Below are 13,289 nucleotides of genomic sequence, written 5' to 3' on the forward strand. Positions count from 1 at the left end.
TTCTTTTTCTCTAAGATCTTCACACTGCTGACAGCAGTGTATTGCACACATATATAGGCCTACATGAATTGCTTCATCCTTACAACTCTAGCATCCAGCCCTTTCTCTGCAGACACATGTACTGTCCACACTGTTTACAAAGCAAAAATATTTTTCAGTTGTTAATGAGTGTACATGCATTTTCCAAGTCAGTGATATGATACATATTGTAGATATTCAATAAAGAAGAAATCAATTGAAGAGTGTGTAATGATTGGGCCTTGTGAATAATATGTGACTATCATAGCCCCTGGTAATGGAACCTACAACACTGATCATGTTCAACACCACCCAGCCAGCTCATTAACACATATGTGTATAGGGACATAAGAAAATAATCTGATAATATAGCAAGTATATACACAAGAACGACAGAAAAACGGCACAGTTTTGAAATCTGCACAAGCAGATAATAAAGGTTAGCTGGGAAAAAAGCCAGAGTAGAGTATCCTTTCCAACTACACAATGATTCCAATAAAGCCCCTATTTCTTTGTGACAAATTTGATTTTGACATTTTGATCAAGCGGAGAGTCTTTCACAGACTTGACCGCCTTCCACAGAACAGCAAGCCTACAGGTCGTCTGCTGAGAACACCCCACAGATTCATTCATTTCAGCACGCAGTGTATTTTCTTTTCCTACCAGAGCTCGTACTTTTTGAAGTAGCGTGCACTGAGACAGCAACAAGCAAGGGCTAAATTGATGAGCTTCCTGCTGTCTTTATGGGAAAGTCGCTGCATCCGAAGTCTGGCGGCAAATCTAATAAAGGAAAACCAGCAATAACTTAACTTCATAGTGCTCATTCCACATTGTACTGGACCCTTCTAGTAGTAGAGCAAAGCTCAAGTAAACTTTGATTGTGCACATACATTTCTACTACACCCCTGTGGAGGCATGTTTTTTGAGTCCTTATGCATGATTTTCTTCAGAGAAAAGACAGTAGTGAAACTGCCATGTTCATGGAGTAAAAGATTTGCTAGACTGCTCACCTGTAGATGGGATGCTGCATCAGAATTAATCTGTCTTGGTCCCAATCCCAGTCTTTCTTCTGCAATGAGAAAAATTAAATATTAACAATAATATTAAATCATCAGCATCATGACAATAATAATGATGACGATAATAATACTACTAATAATAATGATAATAATAATAACAATAATAATACTACTAATAATAATGATAATAATAATAACAATAATAATAATAACAATAATAATAATAATAATAATAATAATAATAATAATAATAATAATAATAATAATAATAATAATAATAATAATGATAATAATAATAATAATAGTAATAATGATAATAATTTCAAAGACAAGTTATGGAATCACAGTCTCATGTTTACATCATAAATTCATCTTTTTTCTGAGGAAGGCTGGGGGTGAACATTTGCATTCAGTGGACAAAGTAAGAGAAAGAGCAACGGCTCTGGTAAAAAATGCAAGTAAAAATTAAAGGGTGTGTAAAGTTCTGGTCGAGGTGAAGATTTAGCTTTTAACGTTTTGTGAGATATTCAGAAACCACTCTATGAGATGTCAAAGAGCTTGCAATTCTAAGGGGTATCAAAAGTTTATTCGATGAAAATCGGTTTTGAAATGGCTGAGATATCCAAAAACAAGGTGAAACAAAGAGGTACTAATAAAGTTGGGGCATGTCGCCTTTTATTATTAGCACTTTTTTGGATATCTCAGCCATTTGAAAACCAATTTTCATCAAATAAACATTGAATCCTTCTTAAAATTACATGCTCTTTCATATTTCATAAGAGGCTTTTCATTATCTCACTTAGGAATGTTCAAAACATGAATCCCTACCTCAACCAGTACTGTACAGCCCCTTTAAACAAAGTATTGTAATACCTTCAGGAAAAAAAATCAGTTGAAACAGTATTCATATAATTCCTATAGTTTACTGTGTATAAAAATATCAGGAATATACTTCCTGGAGAGATAAACAGTAGTTTCTTCCAGACTTTCTAAGTGATAAGATAGGGATATCATGTTAGAACTCATATTGATATTATAACATCTGAAAATTCATTAGAAAAAAACCAGTGCAATCTAATATTTCTGTAGCACATCATCGCTCTACTTTTATAAATCAGGTCGACAACAATGAAGTCAGAGTCTGAGGCTGCGTTTATCATCTTTCCCCTGTTTAAACGGCTTTCAAAAGCTGTTTCCAAAGCCCTTTAGAAACGGCTTCCAAAATAGTTGCGTTTATCAACTCTTCGCGAACACGATAACTGGCCTGTCACTGCACAGCTGCATTGCCCAATTCGACCCGAGGAGAAGAGGTCATATAAGGTGTGCATGGTTTGTAACTGCAGTACAAAGCCGTTTCAAAACAGCTTTGCGTTTATCTCGCTTCAAAAGGCTTCTAGAAACAGGTTTCTGGAAACCTGTTTAGGAAACCTGTTTCGGAAAGCACAAATTTGCGGCTTTCCGAAAAAGGCTTTCAAAACAGCTTTGCGTTTATCATCCCGTAAAAATTGTCTGAAGGTCGTTTGGAAAACCTGTTTCTGCTAAGAAAAAGAGTTGATAAACGCACCCTGAGATGAGAGACTAACATCGGAGGGGCCATGTATAACCTTTTTCCCCCTGCTGGATGTGAAGGATTTAATGTTCTCATTTAATGACGTCTTGATTGGAGCCTTCACATTGACGAGTTCGGCAGGGCCTGGAGAACATACAGTCATCATGACCACCTGACGGTACCTGCTAGTCTTCACACTTAAACCCAAAACAATGAACTTGATAGGTAAGAGGGGCATGCAACTTTGGAGGCAGCATGTTTCTAAGGGCTCCTAATATCAGAGTGACCACAGCATCATTTTGTATCCTCTGAATACCTTTCTTTATAGTGTCCAAATTAAAATGACAAAATATACATTTATGAATTTGCAAGAAGGTATCAACTCCATTTTATACAGAAGGATGCATAATAACCTAATTTGCAACCAACTTTGCTCCAGCTAAACCATGAAACTGTAATTCTATCAAAAGAAAATGTAAAATTAGCAAAAATCATGATCAAAACAAATTACAGGAATCAAGCCAGTAACACAAATATCAAGGTTTCATTCAGAATTTTTTCTGTGCTCTTAATTACTTCTTTAGAACCGAGTTTACAGAATATACACTTTAACTTAGGGCTATACATCCTGAGCTGTAAAGTCTGGAAAACTGAGACTACACAGTTGTATCATGCAACAGATATTACCCCATGATCACATGATTCATGTTTTGTCTTTACCTTGTCCTGTTATTATAGCATGTGCAGGTCTGCCTCTAATTTGCGTCATGAGACGCAGATTGGACGTGAGACAGACGGCTACAACCCATCTTTCGCAGCTTAAAGCGTTAACGATTAACATTTGACTACAGGAAGGGTACATGAATCACAACTTCAAGGTCGGAGATGGGGGAGGGGGAGGCGGGGAATGATACCAATTTCGCTGTTATACAAATAATGCACAGGTGACAGTGCCTTAGCGGAGATGCAGCACACTCAAGGGTATGGTGGAACATGCACAACATTTTGAATACCCAAGAGTGAGCTGCATCTCCACTTACAATGTATTATCACAAACTTAAATCTGTGCATTATTTGTTTTATAAGAGGGGTCTAAGAACTATTCTTTTTTTTTTACCTCTACGGACTATCAGTCAGCTAGCCTACATGTACATAGAACTAGCTCAAAAGCCAAGAAGTCCAAAGAAGTGTTCCAAACACACTGACCACAAACATAGAAATTGTTTCCAGGAAATACACGAGTGATTGAGTGCATGCTGCTAAAGTAACTACATGTACATTGTGACATCATGAGTGTGCAGTTATGTTCTCTGCTGCACACTTTTTGCACACTCATGCATATTAGTAAGAAAGTAAAAAGCACACACGTGATGTATTTCAGCATTTGTGATTGGCTACATTCTTGAACCCAGTTTACAACGCGTAATAAAGCAGTCCTCTCTCTTTTACTCGTCCCACAACTTACATTCTATTACTTCTACAACAGCTACTACTACTACAACTATGCCTACTACCACATCTGCTACACAACTACAACTACCACTGCTACTAACACAAACACAGGAAGACCACTACATTTATACAATTACTACTACTTCTGCTACTGTTACTGTAAAAGCAGGAATTTCCAGATTTTCATGAATGTTCCTTGTCTTAACTCCATGGAAACAAAACATGAAAGAGTGTTTGATGTTTTTCTGTGAGTATTTAATGTTTTTCTGTGAGTAACTCGGCATGGATTTTTGTGCAAAATCTTTTCTGAACTCACAGCGAAAAGCAATAAGAATTTTCTCATTGATTGGCTAACAGATATGATTTCCCCCGATATAGACAGCAAAGTCACAGCACAAATCAAGGGTATTTCTATCACACATTCCATCTGTGTACACTCTGTTCTGAGACAATCCAAGACTTTCTCACTGCAGACAATTTTCAACACTTGTATCCTACTTTTTCTGACAAATCAAGATTTTTCATTAGCTTTGAATATTTAATTACGTATCTCAAGGGGGAAAAACTATGTAGAGGGATAAAGCCAGGTGGAGACACACAATAATCTTACCTTTCTCTTTTTCCGTAGTACGACTCTGATCCCATCAACTGATATCACCAAGTTCACTTTCTTCTTCTTGATTCCTTTGGCTTTGAATTCATACTGGAGAGATAAGATTCAAGAACAAAGACAAAAAGAAATATAAAATGAGAACGAATGAAATTTGAGATAGCACAATATGAATTCAACAAAAAAATTGAATGTACAAGCTGAGTAGTAACAGGACTTCAACCACCATTTGCTTCAGTATTGCTTGACTTGGCATTAAAGTGGGAGCATAAACCTGGTTGAAACTTGTTCCTGTGGCTCACTTGATTATAAAGCCTTGATAGCATAATTTGAGCTCATTCATCAACACATCCATTGGTGTGTGCCAGTATCGCTGATTCCAACGCAACTGTTCTGAAACGAATCATCAGTTACACAGAAATTCTGAACCAGTTAAAAGTCAGTCTGATAAAAATAATTATGAGCACAGCAGTAAAAATTTGATTAAAATCTGGCAAAAAAAAAAGAAGAGAAAACTTATGAAATGTGCCACTCTTGATCAGTCAACATAAAATTAAATATGCATATAAGCGAGTTGATGATGTCATCACCTCATTAAGTACTAAAAGTTTGTACAAAAAATCTTGAAATTTCCACTTTATACTAGCACAGAAAGGGTTTATTACAGACAATATGCTATCTGGGCAAGTTGCAACTACGCCTGTACCAGTACATACATGTACATAACACACATACAAGAAACGGGAAGGATCAAATTCAGGCAACTTTAAAGCGATCGTATAGTTTTGGTTGAGACCTAACTTCAGGTTTCTAACAATCTCTGGTGAGATAACGAGAAACCTCTCATGAAATAAGAAAGAGCATGTGATTCAAAGAGGAAATCACCGTTTATTTGATGAAAATTGGTTTGAAAATGGCTGAGATATCCAAAACCGAGTGATCCTAATAATTGGATGTCTCGGGCATTCCAAAACCGATTTTCATCAAAAAAACTTGAATTCCTCTTAGAATGATATGCTCTGTATACTATTATATGAGTAATTTCTTGATATCTAGCAAAAAGTTAAAAGCCCAATTCTCATCTCCACCAATACTATACCATCCCTTTAATCAGACGCCCTAAACCCGAAGTACTTCAGCGGTCATTTGTGGTTACAGTTGGCCAGGCACGGCTGGACACTGCTATTCATCTGGAAAATGAAAGCTCATTCGCAAACTAATTGATCCAGCAGGATATCATAAATCATCACAACACATTTCAAATGGTCAAAAGAAACCCCTAGTAACCAAATATGGAGGGGAGGGGTGAGTTCAAGGATTTTGAAAACCAATGAAGCAAAAAAAGACTGTAGATAAAGACTGGATGTGTTAAAAAGTGACACACAATATCAGTAATGACAGTATGCTGATTTTTGTGATCCATTTTTCACACTGTGTACCAACTGCAGTTTGTTTTTAGCTACTTGTGTGTGGGTTTATAATTTATTTCGAACATATTGCAGTTCTCTCATTGTTTAATTTTCCTACCCAGACTGCAGGCCTTACTTTTCCTACAAAAATGAACAGCAACCATCAATGAGTCAAGTAACAAATTTGGGGTTTAAAATGATAGTTTAACTACTTAAAGAGACTAGAAAAAAAGAAAAGAAAGCTACTGCCTTCTTTGCAGACGGTAGCACATAAAGTGATCATTCCCAGCAAGTGCAGTTCACCTGAATGCAAGAAAAAAAAAAAGCATCCTTCTTTTAATCTGCCAACAATCTGAACAGATTTACAATCTTTCCTCCAGACTTTACTGAAAGTTTGCCCTTAGCATCATCCCTCGCCTTCCATTCAATCAAGACACCTGTCCTGGAGCTCCTGCTATCACCAAGGACACAGACGGTTGCCATGGCAGCAACATCCATTAGTATTGCATCCTGATGGTATTCATGAGTGGCAACATCCATTTATTAGCTCTTCCTTGCCATTGGGGAGAGCTAAGCACAGCCATACATCACTTTTGGAGACTGGATCATGCCTGTGCCAACCAGCATCCCAAAGGCCGCAGTACTTTGAAGGCCACGCTGCATAAACTCTGCCCTTGAAATACACATTCAGCTTTACTGTTGTCACGCTAATTACATCATGCAGAGAACAGAGCTCAGAGCAAGGGAACATGTCACAGTAAACTGTATTGCCAAAGCAGAACACCAGTACAGCCCAGGTCATGTACAGTCAAACCTGTCTATAGTGGCCACCCAAGGGAGACGGAAAAAGTGGCCGTTATAGACAGGTGGCCGCAATAGACAGGTTATCCAACTTTGTGTACATTGCCTCCATGTACATGTATCATCGTTGTATACATCTATAAGTATGAACGTGTAGGCCTATATTGTACGTGTGTGTCGTGTGTATCATGCATTGAACAATGCCGGTGTTTATGAAATTGTTGCACAGTAACATGTGTACGATGCATTATTATGACTGAATGAGTGATGAATGCAGCGATGGTGATCACGAACGTTTCCCATGAATGACTGGCACGGCTACCAAGCAGAAAACGCGCTGAATTACCGGCTCTTTGGCCGCTATAGACAGGTTAAAATCTACTACGGGAAACAAAATTTGTGGCCGCTGGCCGCGTTAGACAGGTGGCCGGATTATACACAGGGTCTTTAACAGGGTTTTTCTCTCGGGGGGGGGGGGGGGGGGGGATTTTTCAGTGGCCGCTATAGGCAGGTGGCCGCTATAGACAGGTGGCCGCTAAGGCAGGTTTGACTGTATAGTAATCCACTCTCTAACCCTCACCTTGCCAGGGTGACATGAAACAAAGCCATAGTTTGTCTGTCACGGAAGGAGACTGCAGCCAATTTCTTCAAAGATTGAAATATTAGCGACATCTACACTGCCACAACCCACAAAAAAGAAGATAACCACAAACTTTCTTCATGGACCTAGTAGGTATCTCAGCCATTTCAAAACCAATTTTCATCAAATAAACCTTGAATTCCTCATAGAATTACCTGCTCTTTCATATTTCATAATAGGTTTTTCATTATCTCACCAAAAAATGTTAGGAACCTGAAATTATACAATCCCTTTAAACATTTTGAGAAGATGACAAATTTAGGGAGCAACTGAGGAAAGAAATACTCCTGTAAAATGTTTCTCACTGCACCTTGCAAGACGCGAGGCCAGAAGGAAAACAACTTAACAATTTAAAGAGCTTATCTTTTGCTGCAACATTCGTTTTTAGGCAAATGATAACTAGCTGCCTAATCACCCATTGCTATTTGACTAATGTGAGAAAGATGATGTAGCACCCAACCATGGGTTCATTAGTAAGGGACAACCTAATCTACACAGTATGTGTGGATATCAGACAATTGCGAACAGCTGAGATTTGGTGTGTTGCTATTTTGTGCGATGTTTTTGTGTTAATGTTTTCAAATGTGCTCTCTTATTTTCCTTTCTCCTTGCTTAGCACAGCTGTTTCCATGTCAACAAAAAAAAAAAAACTCTCTTAATTTTTGGCATTTTAGTTAGTTATCATGTTTTCAGAAAATGCCCAAAAGAAATTTAAAACATATTTTTCAGTTGATTTCACAGATCACTTTAATTCTGCTGGATCCCCCCCCCCCCATAAAAATACTTGCTTTAAAGAAAAACAACCCCTTGAAATAATAACTGCCAAATCCCTCACATTATTTGCTTGTTTACAGAGTATTACAAACTTTGATGATGACTTCTTCATGGTTCTGTAGTGGACAGAAATTGTGCATTTTTTTAATGTGGACAAGCAAATCAATAAAAAAAACAATCACAACCCACTGAAGATCACATACAGGCTGAAAAAGTCCCAACATATTTCTGAGTATGTGGGATTAGTGCTACCATGTTTCATTCATGGTAAATCCTATGTTAAAAACACTGTTTATGTCCCAAATCTATGTGCACACATCTTATGAACAATTCCTTCTCACGTTTCATATTCAAACAAGATTTCAGTGTTCACCTGACAGATTCTCAAAAAGTGCATTCCAAAGCAATCTCTTTCTGATTTTCTTTTCTATTTTTTTGTGCTCACAGTAATTCAGTGCAAGCCCTCAAAACACTGCATTACAATGCACAGTCAATACCAAGACACAAGTTTTCAAAAGCAAAAATATTAAAGTGGTATGTGATTCATACTTATTGACCCATGAGAGCATCTCAATGAAACAAGAGTCCTTTCTGGGACTACGTAATACATACACATGGTGTTTATACTGCAAACATCTCTCCCTCATCTTAATGAACATCTGCAGCTTGGTCATGAATTTGAGTTCGTCCTGAATAATCCTGCACTTGAAAAATTCTCAGACTCTCCAATGAATGCAGACTCAGAGGCACAAGATTTCATTGGCAAGGAGATTTTGATTTGCTTGGCTCGGGTGTTTGACCTGGAATAATTAGAGACTGCTAAATAATTTTCTTTTTTTACTCATGAGAAAAATTTCAAATGCGGGGGAAAGTGCTTCGGAGAGATAATGAAATATCGACTGCACGAGAGATCGTGCAGAAGACAGGAAGATGGTGTTAGATTGAGGTTCGAGTGTATGTCAGTCAAACACGCTTCGCTCGAGGGCAGGACAGCTGGCGGAAATAGATGTGCCGGTCTGTAGAGGGACGCTGGTAATAGCATTGAAGAGTGCGCCCCTTCCTTGGATCTCAAGCTTCCTACCACCGTTTGCTGAACCGCAAATATGCGGGAAGGAACCAAAGAGCGGAAGGATAACTTCATCTGATTTCTTCCCGCATACCGCATCGACTGAGCAGCATCGATAAGGGCCCTCAACTCTCCGGGCTCATTGCAGAAGTTCCAAAAGTTTGTGGGTTACTTATCTCTCACCGTGGGAAGGGGACAAGCACGACATGACCATGGATCACCAAGTGTCATTAGCGTTCGGAGAGTCGAGCGCAGATATCGAGATCAACGGGATGTTATCTTGGTGACTCTGATGACACGTTTAATTAGCGGTTTATATCTACATGCCTCTCAGATTAAGAGTATCATGTTCATTCCTGACTTTCCTTCCATGTTCCAAAGACTACGTATTAATCAGCATGCCTTTACTCTGATGTTCCAAGATTTGCTTTCAATATCAGGATGTACATATTTTTCTTCTTTTTGTTTCCATTCACAGTAGATTACACACATTCCATGTTAATAATTTCCATCAATACCAAACGGACCTCAAGGTGAAAGGATATTAAAATGTTGGAATGAGACCTTGAGCTTCAAATTAATTTGTTAACTGATGGCGACGTGTGAAGGGCTGTCACATCTTTCACTACCTTCAGATTAATTGCACTTGCCAGTTTTTTTTAATTCAACGTGATATCTGTTGAAGATCACAGGATATGATATCTTCCTACACTCCACCCCCTCTCACCCACGCACACTGAATCTACACTACAAGATTCATAACAGACATATATTGATGTTAAGAGATGAAACTGTAGATATTTGATGACCTAAGGATTTTTTTTCTCTCTCTCTCTTCATTTGCCTGACCATGAAGAATCTCACATTCTCCATGAAACACTTGATTAAGTTCAAATACCCTGATTCCACTGTATGGAAAAGAGGTGCAAAGACTGCTATGGCATTGACTACAAAATTCATTAAAACAATGTGGCTTTGTTGTCTTGTGCACCTGTTACTTACACAGTAGCATGTGCCCCGGAGCATTTACAAAATACAGAGTCAAGGGTTACATACACGTACTGGATTGGAATTTTACCTTGGGCTGTTACAGGGAACAGTCATGTTCAGGCACAATTGGCCATTTATGTGTTGATTCTACCGTGTAAAATATTTCGCTTACACTCTAGAAAGTACACTGCTTCTCCGGAGTGCTGGAAAAATGATTTTTAAAAAGACAAGATACATTTTTTAGCTGTTTCTAGTTGATTATAATTGTGTTTTGACCTTAGATTCTTGCATTATGTAATGGCTAATCAGGACAGAGATTGAGTGATTGGGAAAGAAAGAAAGAGACATTATGACAGTGTGAAATTAAGTCCTGATATATCATTCTTGATACAATATTCCCTTTGAAAGAAAGAAAAAAGTGGATAATCATCTCAATTGTTTACTACATATCTATCTGAGATAATTCTGCAACTTGGAACTAGACTGACAACTTTCTAGGTATGCAAAGGGTTTAAAGGCATAATTTACCATTCGCATATGAAACAGAAACCCAGCATTAGTGCTTAAAAATACTTCTAAAATGTGAGTTACGGATAGAAACAACCAATATAAAAATTTGAATCAATATAATCGATGTTAAGTATTGTTAAATATACAAAATATGAACAATAGTTATAATGAGAATGTTTCCAGACTAAAACTGTCTACAGTTATGGTTTATTGAGTAAAACAGTGATATCTCCTTATATTTTAGGCTTTATTGCGAAAATTTTAAATAGTAGGATGTTTTGTGATACAACTGACCTACACATATGCATCAAATGTGATATCTTGAGCATTATTTAAATCACTGCTCCCAAAGGTAACAGGACCTTTAAAGTAGACCAGAACTTGCCTCCTTCTCCTTCATCTTCTCCCTTCTGAATGTCATCCTGGGCAGCTACGTCTCTCCGTGAGTCATGTGTATACACGAGTGAACATTCGCATGGTGTCCCCCTCGCTTGCCATGATGCAGTTTATAGGCCATATTTGTCTTCCCCTAAATGTCAACAGACTCTTTTGACAACCTCTGTGGCGTCTGCTTTTGAAACGTTTTAATCAAAGTGCGCCCAGGGCGAGTGAAGTCAACGTGTTCGACCAGAATCCCTTCTCCTCCCCCCCCCCCCCCCCTCCTTTTTTCTCTCTCTCTCGTTTATTCTTCTCAACTGGGTGATGTAGGCAATGTTGACTGCTATATTTGCTAACAGTGTTTTCATTTAACACCTAATTGTATTTCAGGTTTTCTTTTGGGTATTGGGGAAAATCGTTTTGGCAAACCTGAAATTTGACTGCTGGGTGAGCAGGCGGCTGCAAATATTCAGTCTTTTCTCCGTCGTCGTGTTATTTTACTGGGGGTTGTCAGCACTGGGGAGGCACAGAAAGGGAGAAGTCGAGCTGTGAGCTGTGCTTCGGCACTACCCTACATCTCCTGAACCTCTGCCGCATGTTCGTGAATCACAATCAAAACAATTGGAGGTTGGGCAGGGGGACATCTTCCCAAAGAGAACAGGTTGCAACAAAAGTAAATCCAAACTGAACACATGTCGTAAATCACTATCTTTACGTAAAATACTGAGTACCAGGGATGACGTACAGTCTGAAAGACAGCTGTATGAATTCTCCAACAAGAGTAAATTCCCACAGTTCTGACCAGCATTCCTCACGTGATGAGGGGAAAATTAAGGAAAGCATTAGAGTTGGGGCAGGGGAACATCTTCCCAAAGAGAACAGGTTGCAACAGAAGAAAATCCAGAGAACAGAACACATGTTCTAAATCACTCTCCTCTTTAAAAGTAAAACACTGAAAATCATGGATTATGCACAGTCTGAAAGACAGCTGTAGAAATTCTACAACAAGGGTGAATTCCCACATTTATGACCAGCATTCCTCAACTAATGAGGGAAAGATCATTGAAAGCATTACAGGTTTCAGATTTTATACAAGAAAAGCCTAAACCATATGATTTCAAGTCTGAAAGAGATCTTATTGGCAATGTTCAAGTCATGACTACGATGGAATATTTCCATATATGAGTTTTCAAATATCAATGATTACATCTTTATACACTTAGAAATTAATAGGAGCGAAAGTAAAATTTAGTAGCACAGAGGAAATTCATGAATAATCATTGCATTAAATTCTGTTACAAAATTTGTGAAGATGGCATGCCATCGACTGAGTCGGGTATGCGAATGAAGCACACACAGAGTTGATAGACAACTCGCATTTGACAACAGTTTACAGTGGGACATCTCTCCAGGCCTCTAACCAGCACATGCAGAGAGGCTTAATCTTCTAGATGTTTTTTTTTTCTCTTTTTCTCTCTTTCCCATTTTTTCTTAAATTTCTAACAGCACTGATTGATCGGATCAAAACCAATGCCAGGATGCACTTCTTGAACCCTGATATTGAAGTTGATATTTTCACAAATTGATGAAGTCGAGGAAAGTTCTTTCAACCCAGCCCTTCCAAGGAAGTTACAATTTGACCTTTGACCTCATGAGGTTATTATATTTTTTTTTTTCAGAGCCAGCCATGCCACAGTGAATCTAGTTCTACCAACAGGTGGTTTGTTACCAATTTCTCTACATCAGAGACCCTTTCACATGAGTCCAGGGTAACACTGCACTTTTTACCACAAGCCTATCCATATTCCCAGCATATGCAAGGAGAAAATACTGTCCAGGAGGACACTTTCGCAGTGTGGAAATTTTTGCGTATTTCGCAAAACCAGAAACTAGCATGAAAATAAAAGCATGAGAAGATTTTTATTTGCCCTACATTCCAGCGGTTAATGTCATAAGTCTGCAGAATCAAAAACACATGACAATGAAATTCATCTTACCTGGCCGAATGCAATTAAAAAATAATAAAAAACTCACACAAAGATATCCACTTTAACAGTAGTGCTAAAAAGAATT

General features: G+C 38.2%; 1 protein-coding gene across 1 annotated transcript in view; it reads right to left on the bottom strand.

Annotated features, from left to right (window-relative positions):
- Window positions 1-866: 866 nt before the first annotated feature.
- Window positions 867-13,289, bottom strand: part of LOC139740146 (carboxyl-terminal PDZ ligand of neuronal nitric oxide synthase protein-like) — a 54,853-nt gene continuing 42,430 nt past the window's right edge. The window contains exons 3-4 of the mRNA XM_071650734.1: window positions 4,649-4,741; window positions 867-1,087 (exon numbers count right to left, since the gene is read on the bottom strand). Coding sequence (XP_071506835.1) covers window positions 1,025-1,087; window positions 4,649-4,741 — 156 coding nt within the window. The 3' untranslated portion in view covers window positions 867-1,024. The remainder of the gene's footprint in view (window positions 1,088-4,648; window positions 4,742-13,289) is intronic.

Source organism: Diadema antillarum, unplaced genomic scaffold (assembly GCF_040938485.1).
Source record: "Diadema antillarum isolate AM-2024a unplaced genomic scaffold, OU_Dant_1.0 seq00000837_RagTag, whole genome shotgun sequence".
NCBI classification, from domain to species: domain Eukaryota; kingdom Metazoa; phylum Echinodermata; class Echinoidea; order Diadematoida; family Diadematidae; genus Diadema; species Diadema antillarum.